This window comes from Schistosoma mansoni, chromosome 4, assembly GCF_000237925.1.
Source record: "Schistosoma mansoni strain Puerto Rico chromosome 4, complete genome".
NCBI classification, from domain to species: Eukaryota; Metazoa; Platyhelminthes; class Trematoda; order Strigeidida; family Schistosomatidae; genus Schistosoma; species Schistosoma mansoni.
Window position 1 is genome coordinate 19,075,632 of NC_031498.1, and position 15,992 is coordinate 19,091,623.

At 35.0% G+C, this 15,992-nt stretch overlaps 1 protein-coding gene across 2 annotated transcripts; it reads right to left on the bottom strand.

Annotated features, from left to right (window-relative positions):
* Window positions 1–3,804: 3,804 nt before the first annotated feature.
* Window positions 3,805–14,788, bottom strand: Smp_169670.1 (hypothetical protein; the record flags this gene model as incomplete). 2 transcript variants are annotated; one of them, XM_018797082.1, is made up of 5 exons in its annotated part: window positions 14,743–14,788; window positions 11,372–11,749; window positions 9,819–10,675; window positions 5,732–5,908; window positions 3,805–4,443 (listed from the first exon to the last, which is right to left on the bottom strand). In XM_018797082.1, exons 2-5 carry the CDS (start codon window positions 11,745–11,747, stop codon window positions 3,805–3,807), a joined length of 2,049 nt encoding a protein of 682 aa, XP_018652160.1. In that variant the 5' UTR covers window positions 11,748–11,749; window positions 14,743–14,788. The 2 variants fall into 2 exon arrangements, with proteins under 2 accessions (XP_018652160.1, XP_018652159.1); XM_018797083.1 differs by lacking the exons at window positions 11,372–11,749; window positions 14,743–14,788 and adding an exon at window positions 11,210–11,336 and having other exon boundaries at window positions 9,819–10,764.
* Window positions 14,789–15,992: the final 1,204 nt, after the last annotated feature.

Consider the following 15,992-nt stretch of genomic DNA (forward strand, 5'->3'; position numbering starts at 1 on the left):
ATTACATAGACAAACTTTGTGTGAAGTAAGTGTAGATTGTAAAAGCATTGAATTCACTGGTTACAACAGAAACTGAAAGTGTTCGCACCTGTCAACTGCGAGCTGTGACTCAAATCTGATTAACATCAAAATTTTGCCTTAGTTATTGAATTATAGAACATCCTGGTCACTATAAAAACATTGTAATCAGATTGTCGTACAAGGTTTTCTGTTTCCAAATTACTTATTGCAACTTCTGCCGTAAACCGTATGAGTGCATTTGAAATTTAATATCGTATAGTTTAAAGATGTATTTGGTTGCGAACAACATAACACAAAGAAACCCACCTTAAACGTAGAAGTGGAGGGATGAAATTCCTGAACAATTTGCATCACACAAACCAACTTGGATTCAGTTCTTATACATTTTCATTTGACTATAAAAATCTTAATTTAATTACAACTTCCAACATTCAAACTATGAAGTATTTAATTTTCAACTCCAGTTCTAAGGGAGGTTATACATTTTTAATGAATACTGCATAAAATATCAAACTTTATGAAGTAGAAAATTCAAACTAAATACTCCTGCGGCGAATGAGTTGAAACTTTTAGGAGTTAGTATGTAACGATGATGTGTTTTATTATGAATTTAAGTTACATAAATGTGAATTATTTGAATTTTAGTTACATGAAGTGGAAACATCATGACTGAAAGTCAAACAGTCACAACATTGAACCTAGTACGTATTGACATCGGTTCAAGTTTCCGTACACCATCAACACATCGAGATAAAATTGTCAGGTCAAATCCCCGAATATTAGTAGTGTAACACGGGTGGGGACAATCCAATGTACTTGAGCACAAAATTACAGAATTTCTCACTACAATCTGACAACCATATAGTAAACAATTCATTTGCAAACTATTTAATCGTCTTAATCTTGAACGTTTCTTCTGTAAATATCAGTCCATCGTCTCTGATTTCATTGTTCATACATTTTCATACCAATTGCAATCCGTTCCCGTTCTCTCTTTATCGATCTACTGAAATACATTCAATGCCCAACCATCACCATATACTACTTATGTGGATATCAGTAACCCACACTATAGTACTACTTCCCTATTAAGGGTAAAATTTGCCTGTTGAAACTACTGAATACCCAAATACTCAAATACTACGTCCAGGAAGAAATCAATTTTAAAAATTAACATGTAAATTAGGTGAACTTCGTTCATTGACTTCTAGTGTGTCTTCACTCTTATCGATTGACTTAGTATGAAATTTGTTAATCTGATTTAAGGCACTGACATTGTATTAATCAATTCACTGCTTTTTTTGCATTCAGGCGTAGACTACTCAGTTGAAAAACACTGAAATCATTCGATAAATTGATAAATTAAAATGTTTATAATCTTAGTCTTTTTGGTCGTTTCTAGTGAATCATTTTTAAGATTTCTCTTTTAAATTTGCTGGGGCTAAACGAGGATGGTGCTGTTGGGTACAAAATCGAGACTGTCGTTAGAGTCATCGTCACTATCGCACTCCGTAAAACGAGCACGCAGTTATGCATAAACATTCACTCAGTTACCGAGTTACATCAACTGCTGGCCTGAAAGTTAAAAACTAAGTCCAATAAATTATTAAAACAAAATATTATCCATTCAATATTCCACAATTCAAAGAGAAATATACATGGGAAAAAACTAATAGGAGGACAGATAGTTAAAATGAGTGGAGAACCATAACTGAATGGAACAAATCAAACCGTTTTGAAAAATAAAGGATTTATCTGAAACCTTAGCATCGACTTTTTGCTTCATAGTCGGATACTTATTTATTTGAATTACTAGTCGAATTCGATTCATAAGAGCCGAATAATGAAAATCTAAACTAAGACTTCCTAATAGTAAAAGCATAATATTGGAAGGAGATTGAGCGATTCTTAAATCACATGATTTCGAACCTACTAACCAGCCAGTAAGCAGTTTATATGAGTCAAACGTATTTCGCAACAGAATTAATGAAGGCTGTTAGAGTTTGGAGGTTTTAGGAAGTTTATTGGTTTTGAAAGAATCATTATCAGTTCTCCTATCCTAATTTTGTAGAAGAGTCACTACACAACATCATTAATCTGAGGGCGAATTTGTTCATTCCAGTAACTTTTTTAAAAATCGTTTTCATACCTACAAGTAGTTTTCTAGAAAATTTATCACTGCCTACAAAATTTTTATTAATAAACTCATGAAAGAGCTATTAGGATGAAATTATAGAAGAATCATCGTTACTACCTTATCGATATGAGGAATTCATATGTAAAAATTGCCTATTATCATCTTAGTATCCCAACTTCACCAGCTAGCTTATATTCTTTGCAAGTTTACAATGGACAAAATAAATTGAAATGAAAACTGATTGATTCACCAGTAATGTAAAGTCTATATACAAGAAGGTAACTACGTGATACGCTTAACATTATCTTTCATACTTTGTGATGACAGAAAAATTCCCTTGACGACTACAAGCGCTTTCAACACAAAGACATTTCGATTGCACACTCTATGTAATTAAAATTATTCATTTTTTTAATTTTGTGCAAAAAATGCGAAGTAGCTTTCTCAACTCCGATTAACTTATCCCTATAATACACTTTTCCCTTCATGCATATGTGTAGCATTTTAAATTGACCAACGTAAACAGTATCACTCAATGATTATCCCAATAGGTATTAGTAAAACTATTGGTAAATATTATGAGGTTTCATTTATTTTGGTACAAAGGGGCAACAGATATATATGGGCCACGCAAATCTCATCCTATTTGTGTGAGGGCTGTGATACTGCCCAGTTGCACAAACTGAAGCAGATGGTTTACTTAGGGGGCCACGCCCCGAGCCTTCGACCTAAAGATCTGATCCACAAAACAGTGGAGCATCGTGAGGAGATGCAGTCCCATGTTAGCCAGTGACCAACCATTGATTCATACGCCATTTGTTCCCTCACGATACTGGAGCCCATGTGCACCATTGGTTTGGAATCAGGGTTTTCCAACTCCCCTAGATGGACGCACCGTGTCTACCGACCCGGTTGAAGCGCCGGACATTAGCTTTTCGTCCTCTCAATTTCGTAAACAACACCTGTGGCACGAGAAGGCAGTGAGTAGGACTTCCCTGGCAGAGGCTATATACGCGTGGCCATGTGAGAGCATTTCGAGAGGGAGAGCGGACTCTCCCCACTCTCGGCCGTACCAGGGCATTTGGGGGCCAAAGTAATAACTCAATGAGGTTTCACCTGTTTATCTAATCATTTAAATCTTGTTAAATTAAGTGATTAAATTAGTTAGAACGCTTGCTTGCCTCAATAACTATATCAAACTGTTTTGAACAATTGAAAATTTCAACTTGAAAACAGGTATATTCCAAAACGTAATGTGAGATAAAGTCATATATTTTGTGCAGTTTAAAACAAATTAATTTCAAAATATTAAAATAATCATACTTAGTTAGATCTCATGAAAATTTGTGAACTACTTAGAAAACGACACAAACGATAAGTAACTTCAACGATCTACTGAATTTCTCTTCACAAAGTTATCGACTGTTCTTTGCTACCATCGAGATGAAAAAAGTAAACAGTATAGGTCTCATTTCATATTACACAAAAGATTTTAAAAAAATACAACAACTGAGTATAATTACAAGTGCTATACAGAACAAAAAATATCGAAGAACTGAATAATACAATGTTTTATTGTTCCCAAATAATAAACAAACATCAACGAGAAAGACTTCATAAGAATTTTTTGTTTTTTTCTCGAGATTTTATGGTGTTGTACTGACAGAATTCACAGCAGTATCTGGTGTTAATAATGAAGATGCTGAGACCAATTGACATAAACTCGGTATAGAACGTAAATTACGCATTAATAAACATCGGCCATTTTCATATTCTCTACGTGAAACAAATAAATTCAATTCGAATCTAATAAATTCATTCACTTGTTCTGTAGGCAGAGATGGACTAGTGACTTCACGGCGTCTCATACGATGAAATGAACGATTCAGTGCTTCAATACAAGATGTCAACATATTGAGTGAGTTTTCATCTTGTGCCATATTTGAAGATGAGGCCGGATTAACTGTTGAATATGCAGGATTATGATTAGAATATTCTGATGTATTGAAACCAGATACTTTTGGATTAACTGGCCTCGAACTACTACCACCACTGATATCATTAGAATTATTTTCAGCTGAATTTCTTGATTCATTATTAGGCATTAAAGGAACAGCTACATCCACTCCTTCATTATCCACAGCATTTGCAACTTCATTTTGTCGACCTAAAGCATCAGGCACAACATGTTGTTCGACAACTGATGAAGACTGGGAAGGTATCTGTTGTGGTGGTTCACCAAAAAAACTTCGATTCCTTTCACTTCTCAGTATGGACATGAGATACTTAAGTTAGAAAATAGAGAGATAACAAAGGAACAGAGAAATATTACAGTATCGGAGGGAATATTTTTATGCATGCTAAACAGAATTATTTTGTGAAATTAATTCGAAAAGAATATCAAAATATGTAGCATCTATTGTTATAACACTTTGAACCAAATATTTAGAGAAGTGTGTGCAGCGGTAGCTTAGTGATTGAAGGTCAGTCAGTCACAACGTAGAACTTCGTACGTACGTACATTACTTCGAGTTGCCACACCACATTAGCACAGAGATTCAGTTGTCGATTCAAATCACATAGTGGTAGAAGTAGTAAGAGTTTAAGCAGTAATGTGAAAGATTAGGGTTTGAAGATGACAAACTTTCTTTCCAATCAGGTCACAGTTTTAAACCCTTGTTCATCCATCTACTTCGGTTTAAGAAACTGAGTTGTATCAATAGCTTATGAAGATAAAAGATATGGATAAACTGCCAGTTCTAGATCAAATGTTTCTTCAAAGCATTTCTCACGTACCGTGAAACAACAGATTGATTAATGTTGATGTTTGATGTATAGGATTAGGCAATTACGGTAAATCTGTTGACTATGCCGTGAATTGCCATCGACTGAGGTGGTTGTGACATGTGTTACTTATATTCAACTATTCTCCACCTCGATTCATGATCATTAGACGGAGTAAGAATAGTTCAGAAGAAAACATCAGTTTATCCACTAAGCAATCAGTTATATCTCATTATTAATGTAGTCTCTACTTCCTAAGACAAAATAAATATGAATTGATTTTTCTTTGTGTTTGTTAGAAAATATATTTGAATTGTTACCTTATCAAGCTTACTAGAAAGATCTATTTACTGCAAGTATATAGGTGAGTGATATCCCAAAATGAAGTTGATCAGTAAGAATTACTAGGCATTTAATAAGTTTCGAATTAACTATTCACACTAAATAAAGTAGTGTAATGAACAGAACACGGGTGGGGACAATCGAATGTATTTGAGCACAAAATTACACACTGCTCACTACAATCTGACAACCATGCAAACTATCAATCAATTGTCTCAATCTTGACCATTCCTTCTGTAAATATCATTTCATAGTCTCCGATTATTATTGTACATGCATTTTCATACAAATTACGTTTCGTTTCCGTTCTTTCCTTATCGATCTTCGAGTGAAATATATTCAGTGCCCGACCATCATTATATATTACTTATGTGGATATAAGTAACTCACATCACAATATAATATAAAGTGAATAAAGAAAATAGACTTTATTTTAATTTAACTTACATAACGTAATGCACCTGACTGATAATCAGCCCAAAAATCTTCAAGTTGATTAAGTCGTGTAAATTGTAAATTACAAATAAATTCATTTGGTGAACGAGTTTTTAATAAATTTGATGCTTGTAAAAAGAAATCAATTTGACGTTCAAAAAATTCATGGCGAACTGTTTGAATTCTTCTCTAATTACAGAGAGAAAAAAAGAGAATAATAAGATTTATATAATCAATCAATCTATTCATTAATATTGTTTACTGTTTATAGAACCCAACTGCATCACAAGACAAGCCCTCACATGGAATCCTGAAGGCTAAAGGAAAAGAGGACGACCAAAGAACACATTACGTCTAGAAATAGAGACAGACATGAGAAAAATGAACAAAAATTGGATAAAAGTAGAAAGGAAGGCCAAGGACAGAGTGGGTTGGAGAATGCTGGTCGGCGGCCTATGCTTTATTGAGAGTAACAGGCGTAAGTAAGTACTGTTTATAGAAAAATTTGATCAATTAAAATATTTCGATAGTTCAGATCATGAGTTAATCGAAGCTAAACCACCATGGAAAACCTGGAAGCATTGGACGGCTGTTTTCATCCTATTGTGGGACTTCTCAGAAGTGCGCATTCGCAATCTCTCACACATGGGATTCGAACTATTGAAATTACTATAATATCCACAAAACTCCTGACATTTAAAATATGATTGATTTTCTTTTCTCTTTTGGATAATTAAGATTTTACTCATTTTGATAAGAACTATAATGATTTGTCAGAAAATATACTTCGGTTAAAAACTACCTTTACACTTTAATATTCTCGAAAAGGAAAAGTATAGTTTATTTTAAAATGATTATTATAGTTATTTAATCTTTTCTATTATCATGAATATACATGATATGTGAAAACTATAACTGAAATAATTTCAGCGATTGAAATTTAAATCATTTCAATGTTTCGTCCACAAAACTTGTCTAAACTTCTTCAGAGTAAGAATCTAAATTAAAATCGTCAAAGAAATATGTAGTTTTTAATAAGCAAATAAAATCTTTACTGTGCTTATCTAATTATATTTAGATGTTGCCTTTCGTGAGATAACATGAGTCGGCTATATGTAAATCATATGAAATGATGAATGAATGATTGATTGTGTGTGTGTAAATTTGAGTTATTAATAGTTGATATTCGGCGTTAATTTTTTATATGAAGTAAAGATAAAAGTGCAGATTGAAATCGTTTCTGAATCATTGATGTGCATGTAAAATGAGGATTATCAAATGTATAATCGTATTGCTAAAATAAACCACATTAATTTTAGTCAGGATAACGATGCATGTGAAATAAACAGGTTGAATAGAGATAGGGTCCAATTACTTCTTAACGTATATTTGCCAAGTAGTTGCTAGTTGAATACCATCCTTGCTGTTCAGGCTGTTCATATCCGCCCATATATACAACGCTTCTGCTGTCAATCTTTCTTTATGTGCCCCAAAATCCTCCTGTAGTATTTTGGTCCTTTCTAAACTGATCTTGTGTCCTGTTTCTAACGCATGTAATGATATCACCGACCTATTCTCAAGTTTCTTCAGACCAATCAAGGATTTGGGGACATCTTTAAAACATTGCTTGTGTTCCTACAACTTCACATTCAATTGTCTTGAAGTTTCTCCCACATAATCTCCATTACAATCATGACAGTTAATCTCATAGAGAACATTCTCTTGTTCTTCCATCGGGAGCCTCTCCTTAACTTTTACTAGTGCTGATCTTATGGTGTCACTCATATCATGTTTCTTTAGAATCCCCTTGATTTCTTCCAATGTTTCACTACGGTATAGGATGACCACGGTGGACTTCCAATCTTTCGGTATACATTCTAGTTTAGTTTTTCTTTCATTTCTCCTGCTTCAGTTTGGGCACCTGGGCAGTATCACAGCCCTCACATAAATCAAATGAGATTTGTGCGGCGCATATATATCTGGTGCCCCCTTGTACCAATTTTTACATGTTTAAATAAATAAATAAATAAATCTTTCATTTCTAATAATTTTCTTTAAAAACTCCTTGGGATAACTGTTATTCCCTAAATGTAGACAAAACTCCATTCAATTTAACCTGTTGGTCTTCTTTATCTATAACGAGATTAATATTGCTTTAAATTAAATTTTTACGACTGTGACTTTCATAAAATACGCATAAGCTGAACCGTAATCTAAGTATCTCTCAGAATATGTTGATTTCATGAATACATTAATTTTCAACATATTATTGTCTTCGTTCAACCAAACAATCGAGAAATGCTAGTTTGTAATCACTGGACTCTATTTCATTTGTTAGCTTGATGTTCTCCAAAGTGCTGTTTACATTTTAAAACAATTCTTCTAAACCATTCCGTTTAGTGATAATAAAAATGTCCTCTACATACCGTAACCAGACTTTTGGTGGATATACACATTTTGTGATCGCACTGGTTTCTAGGGAATGCATGAATAAATTCGCTACAATCGGAGAAATCGGTGAACCCATTGCCACACCTTTCATCAATACTGTTTTTACCGCTATTAATTTGGTATTCATCTTTGTAATTTTATCTTGTTATAATGATATGGTTTGGTATCTTGAATCGGTGTACATATGTGGTGCAAACTATTTATGCTGACAGATCTAAGTAGTATGTAGCAGTAATTGAATGCGGAATGCCTGCCAGAAGATTGAAATGAAGAGAACAGGAAAAGACACAGAGAGCAGTTTTAATAACAGAATTGAAAGAATTATGAAGCACACAAAGGACAGCTGAAGGAAGATGTGCAAATAATGTATTTAACGTATGGTTTTCATATTTTGTGAACTCACACTGCAATTTTGCATTGAATAATAAATTGGTTTTTTTCACCTGAGTTCTCACTTACTACACATACATTCCAGGTTCTAAGTTGCTTATAACTAACTGACTAACTGATACAAGATCACCATGTCAGTCAGTCATAATCAATGTAGAGCCCCCTTAAGTATGGGCTGACCCAAGGTGTCATACCATAACACTACGGAGTGAAACTAGCAAAGAAACCAAAATGACGTGGTAGTAATGATAATGAGAGAGATTAAACATAAGGAATATGATACGAGAAGACAGGACGAAAAGAAGAAATAGGGATTCCAGGCCTAAAGATAAATGGTAAGTGGATCTGCGTAATTATGACCAATTCTGGGTCATGTCATCCAACGTCTCCAACTACTGATCGCAGTAATTGAGCGGACACCAACTATGTAATCTGCACCTATCAACACGGCTCAGATCAATGATCGATGGCTTCAATCATCAAGGCATATTATAAATTTCAAGCAATGTAAACTCTTGTAGCCAAAGAAAAAAAGTAAGGAATGATACACGTCGGAAATATTGAAAGTAACTCGACAACTGTAACTTAGAAACCCAACACATGCCTTAATGATAAATAAAAGTACAATATAAGCTACTAAAAAGTTCGAAAAAACTGTAATCTTCAAATTGAAGGTTTTAACCTACTTTCCTTATCAAATATAGTGGTTACTGAAAACTTTAAATGTAATAATGCCTGCTGGACTATTAATCGCTTCAAAAATGAATTGTCAAAAACACTAATAAACTTTAGAATTCATGATTTTACAGTAAATGACCACTTGAAAAACATATGGCATCTCGTCACCAACTGAGGTTGTCTGTAATGACACAAGTGCATCTATTGTTTATCTTTCCCTAAATTCTCAGCTTCTGAATTCCTCATAAAAATTTTATTTATATTTCACTAATTTATACCTTTTCGACTCGTATCTTCGATGTATAATTTTTCCTTTTACCACAGATACTGTTACTACCTCTAATATTCGGGGATCTGATCTGACAATTTCATCTCTCTGTGTTGATGGTGCACGGCAACTTGAACCGATGCACATTCTTAACAGGTTCAACGTTGTGACTGACTGTCCGATATCAGTGTCCGAGTTAAGAATATCTCTTAATTGGTGGGGTTTTTTGAGATAATAAATTTAATGAAACCTAGATAACTTAAAAAACACATACAAATTATTGACAATTACGTTAGGTGATAGAAAACTCACTAAACTTTCTGTAGAAGGACCAAAATCAATATTGACATGCAGTTTAATATTGCAATAATATTGGATTACTGAATCATGTGGCGAGGCAGTAATACCTATTCCTCCGCTTGACAAAACAACATGCTTTAATAAAACAGGGGGATTTGTCGAATGTTGAGAAACTACAGGAGGTGATCCACCATCTGCAAGTCGAATATTAGGTTGAGGTGCAAACAACAGCCCGCCTGGACGATCTGCTTCCAAGTTAGGAGGGTTGATGAGTGGTGCACGAACACCAGGTATGACAGGGTGGATTGGATCTTGAACGTTCTGTTCGTGATTTAAATTATCTAAAACAACCGGAGCAGCAGGATCTACATTATCTGGAACCTGTTGAGGCAGCCGTCTGTCCACATTGATTACCGGTCTGTTAGGAATACCGGCAAATCTTGAACCAAAAATCCCTGAATTGTTATTATTTATATTATTTGGAAGATTCGATATTCGAGAGGGTAGTGCCGGACTAGATAGTAGACTTGGATTGGATACTTGATTTGCAGCACGTGAAACAGCAATCAAATGTGGGATAATAGCCAATAAATGAGAGATTAAAGGATTCTTAGGAATAGAAGAGTTCGGACCACTAATACAACTTCCAGTTGTATTACTATTCGATGTATTAGAAATTATTGATGATACACCGGGATTATCGAATGTTTGAGATAAGGTAGTATGTAAAGATGCCAACATGCTAATAAGTGACGCTGAAAGCATAGTGTGCACAACAGGACCATTTAGTGAATTGGAAATAATCGCCGATCGCACTTTGCCACAGTGCCGAAGAGGTGAATTTTCGAAATCACTAACTTGACCCGTCTCTGATGAGGAATTAATAGACCGGCGCCCTCGTTTCACAGATGCAATATTACCAGTACTACCAACAGATGATTTCCTTTTCAGACTAAGTCTTTAAAATAGAATTTATTCGATAAAAAGATAGGACAAAAATACTCAGGATGAGAAATTACATAGGAGATAAGTGAATTACAACAGAAATGATAAATCACTGGATACACCACTTATAAAGAATGTAACCTGGTGCCATCTAAGTTTTCAACTACACTCTATTTAGTGGTGGGGAGATTTCTAAGAAATAAGGACAGGGGACTTCCACCCTTATCACAGTGGCCCGTTATTAATGAGAAAGGTTATCATGGATAAAGTAATGCAAATTTCCTTATGGCTTGAAAAGTATCGTTACTGATGGAAAAAATTATTAACTCGACTTAAAAGGGATTTTTTGGCTGGAAGCTAATATAAGATATTACATGTCAGAGAAATAGTATGAGTAGGACCAGGTGTTTTTGAACCAAATAGTGACCTTATGAAAGCAAACTGATGAGAGATACGTACCTTGTAACTCGTGAGCCCTCAACTGGTTGGCGTCGTATTATTTCGTACGGAGGCTCTGGATGTACTCTTTCTTCAGACAGTGTAGAAGAATATTCCAAAAACACGTTAACTTTATCCAATAGAACTGATATTGGAACTAGGTAAGGAGAACGTAACATTACCTTTTTGTAGCTCCTCCAAAGAACAATTAGAATGGTTGGTATTGTACAAAATTGTATCAAAATATGGCAGCACATCTTGACGATCGATATATTTCAGCATTTTCTGCATAGTTCGATGGTTACTTTCATCTATCTGTCCACATCGATAAAGATATCGGAAACCAAGCTCTGGCATACTCGTAGCTTGTGTCAGTTTTCTGTTCCAATCCGATTGTCTAGGCATTAGATCTCGGTATTTATGCAGGGCCCGCTTGATATCTTTGTCAGAAAGTTTCGCTAAAATCCATCGATATAATTCACCCACAGAAACTTGACACTTCCATTGGCGACAGTAGCGCGGATCTCGTTCAGAAACCGTATTTTGAGTTGATGGCATTTCTGTATAAAGTGTAAAATGAAATACATATCTGTTTGCTGACATCCTCAGTGTAAAATATGGATTTAATTCGATGTTTCTGGTTAATATCTTACAGGTTAATAAGGTTAAATCATACTGGCCTACCTCAAAACAATCAACTATAAGCACAGATAATGTGATACTTAAGGTTTTGAATGTATTTGGAATCCCGGTGACATCAAGTTGAGTTAAACGTTTAGGGGATATACATGATTGACAGTACAGTGAAATCAAAATCTCGTGAGTTTACATACGGAAAAAGAAAGAGAACTTATTCGGAAGTCATAGAGCCAAGTGTCACTGTTAGTTACTGCCGATTTAAACATGTCACTGGTTATGAGACAATATGCCCAAAAACTAATAACCTAAAATGCCTGTGCAAAAAAAATATATCAGAAAGTTAAATTACCTAACAATTAAGCCTTCCTATGTAACCTAACTACAGGGACGTTAAAAACAACCTTGAAATTTATAGGCCCCAATTAGCCGACGAGTACAGGGACCATCAAAATCAAGAATTTGGGGCTAATATAGGAGAAAATTGAATATTTCTTTATTACGTAGCATATGGAATCCACAATTAGTTTGTTCTCATCTTAACGTAAACTATTTTCTTGTGTTTTAGAAAAACAACAATTAAACAGGTAATATGTTTTGGTCATTCATCAGATCAAAAGTAGTTTTACAACCGTCTAAGAACTACACAATAAAACAAGAATAGAGAAACAAAAGCGAATGTTGAGGAAATACGAGGGACATTGGCAAAAAAAATTTGGTGTTAATTCAGGTGACATTACAGCAAAAAAAAAGGTTTTCACCTACGTTGGGGGAATAATGAGATATTTTGCCTAAATGTCTCCTATGGGGCGAAAATTTTACCGATCCAAACCTTAGTGATTTTCAAACTGTCCACTTTTCGCCTGGATAGTCCGGAAATGTACCTTTACTTATATCACTAGATGTGATGGGTTCTAAGGAGAAGCCTGAAAGGTCAGCATAAGGTTTAAACTTAGCTAGTCTAGTTGTTTTTATGTGCTCATTAATGAGCCATGAGCACATGTGGATATTTGGTAGACATTGTTTATATGCGCATGCCTATAAGGAAGAATAATTACGAAGTGGTAATCCCGTTACGTTTGAGATAATAAAGTGATGATTTTAAAGTTGAATTTACTATTCTCACTTAGTTTTTTTTCTCACCATCAAGCTGATAAATTCTCTATCATTGAGGCTGGGATGAAGAAGCAACTTCTTTTGGTTGTTAGTAGATGAATTTTGAATTATAATCAGTTCATGTGTATGGGGAAATATCAGAGACGTTGACATACTAGAGGTTAGTGTGACAGAAGACTGGTTTGTCGTAAAATACAAAGTGTCGCATTACACTGGTGAGTCTCAACAAAAGTTATTAAGGTTACGGTAGACGATTTTGATGCTGATTAAGACTTCGCGTCTTGTGCAAGATGTATCATTGGTGCAAACACAGAAGGAAGCATAGATGAAAACACAGTACTGTTGAGCATTGTCAAGCCTAGAATGTAAATACACTAAACCTATACATAATTGACAGAAAGCCACTGAAACGAAAATACGGCTATTTATACCATTACGTTGACTTGAATGTAGCTGAATTGTAGGCTGGATTCAGCAACATCAAGCATCCGAAGTTTCAGTTAACTGAAACGTCTGTCACCGGTAGCTAAGTAGGCCCTTTTTTACCATAAATATATATAAACAAGTTCAACTGGGATAAAAGTACACCAGTCAACTTCTACATCAACAAGAACATGCGGTCAAACGGTATAATAAGTCATGGGGGTAATTGTCTCAACTTTAATAGCTTATCAAGAGTATGTGCTAGCTTGCAACACCTTTTGGGAGCAATATCAGACTTGTTTGCAGATGTTAAACAACTAATGAAGGTTGTAAACAATATAGCATTTCAGCCAACGGCGACCAGTACTTCCAAGCTGTGAGAGTTTCGTTTCCCTCTGTCAACTGAGAAAGAGTTAGAGACTGGAAACATGTCTGCTATGAGATGTAAGGGACAGATTTGTAAGTTCTCCCGTTCATTAGACGATTGATTTACATTTCAGATGACCAAGGTGAGAAACTTAATGGACGACAACCCAAAGACATCTCTTACATATATTCTGGAGTACATCCTCACCCCAAACTTGTCCATTGACTTCACCTTACTAGGAACAGTAAGTAACAGGGGCCTTAGTAAACTCCGATTATATGGAAGCACTAGTTATCACGTCCTGTTTTAACTACTGTCCTGTAGGTCTACTAAAATAAAAAATTCACATCCTTACTGATGAGTGGAAAAGAAGTCGGAAACCCTCTAGCCAGTACAACACATGGTTTTATAAATGAGAACGTACGAGAACGTATAACCCCCACTGGAATGTTCGTGTTTATTTTAGTTTTGTTAAATACTAACGATTAAAATAATTTCATACTCTGTGTTAACTATTATCGTCAGTACTGTCCATTCTCAAAGAAAAGTAAAGGTAAATTTCCAGGCTATTAAGGTGACAAAAAGAATAAATGTAGTAGGCGTAAGAGGTTTTTGAAGTTTACGTACATTCAGGTGAAAAGTGTACAGTTTGGCAATCACTACGGTTTGGATCGGTAAAATGTTCGAGACATTTGGGTGAAATGTCTCATTATTTCCCCCAGTGTAAGAAAAAAATCAACTTTTGACAGTAATGTTACCCGAATTAACACCATCTTTTTTAGCTAGTGTCGTTTGTATTCCCTCAAAGTCCACCTTCATTTACTCAGACTTATTTTATTTAGTTGTCATCTTAAGCGCAACGACCTTCACAGGAGGTAAGCTACTAAAATAAATACTTAATATAGGTCATTTTTTTAATATGAGTTAAAGAGTACAAATCATAGGATATTATTCAGTCAAAACTGGTTCTAAGAAAGGTTGAGCAACCTGCGCAGTGTGAAGACAAAGTACCTCACTTTACAAAAATACCGCTTAAGTCTTCAGTAACAACTATAGTAGGTCGGTGGGTCTGTGTTAATCACTAGAGCCTATTTCCCAGTGAAGGTTAAAGTTCTTCATGAAAATGTTCACTGATGGGACTAATACTATTTGGATAGAGTGTTCCAGTCATTAACTACCTGATGAGAATAACAACCCCACTCTGAGTTTAAGATCGTGATTTTTAAACCTTCTTGCTCTAGGCTCGGAGATGATTAGTTCTGCAGAGAAAAATGGCAAGACATAGTGACGCCCAAATTATTATTAAAGAAGAGAAATGACAATATAAGGTAGCCTCGCGTTCTACGATACGATAAGAGTGATGATGCAACGGATATTCTAGTTTTACAACTGGATACCAGTAGCACCTTCTATGTTCGGTCGTTCCCAGTCAGATAGAAATCAGAAGTCAGACGAGAAGAGGCAGGAAAGATATATTTGATTCGTTACCAATATACCGAGGACCTTTTCTATGAGCTGGCTAATGAAACGTAGGGGCTGTGTCCCACTCCGAGTCGAAACGTGATCTGGTGCGGATACATGACCGAAAGCCTTCAGCTAAACAAGTCCACTTAAACAACGTGGTCAGCGTCCAATGTCGAACACTTAATGAGCTATTGATTTTGGGGAATTATTTACAGCTACAGATCACTCCCCCCCTAGTGAGGTAGTGATGCCCCTAAGACGTGACCAGCCAGAAGTTTAAACCCAACGAGTTTGTCGTTGGTAAACACTCTTCTGATAGCTTGCTTCGTTTAGCAGCGTCTGGTCATCTTTCCTTAAACTATGGAACCAAAATGTACAACGTAGCAATAAAGAAATATAGTACAATGAAAATTTCGGTTCCTTGCGAAACTTCGTCGTTCTTTTCCAGCCGTCCTGGAAAAGAAGAAAAATAAAACGTGTGAGTGCATGTCGAAAATACACTCGTACTTGCGTAAGGACACAAGATGAGCGGAAAAAAATAAACTGATACACTTACAAACAGCGTAAAAGCGATCGGAAAAAAGGTTTTCTTTTGGTTTTTTTCAATATATAAATATATATATATATACGCTCAAAAAAATGTTTTGTTTTTTTTTTGTTTTTTTTTATATAAATAAAAAAATGAGCATATTAAAAAGAAAATTTATAATAAACTTTGAAAGGGTAATTCAAGATAAAGCTTATGTCCTACGTGCAATATTCGTTAAGATGTTCTGGAAATCTTACTCGTCTTCCAG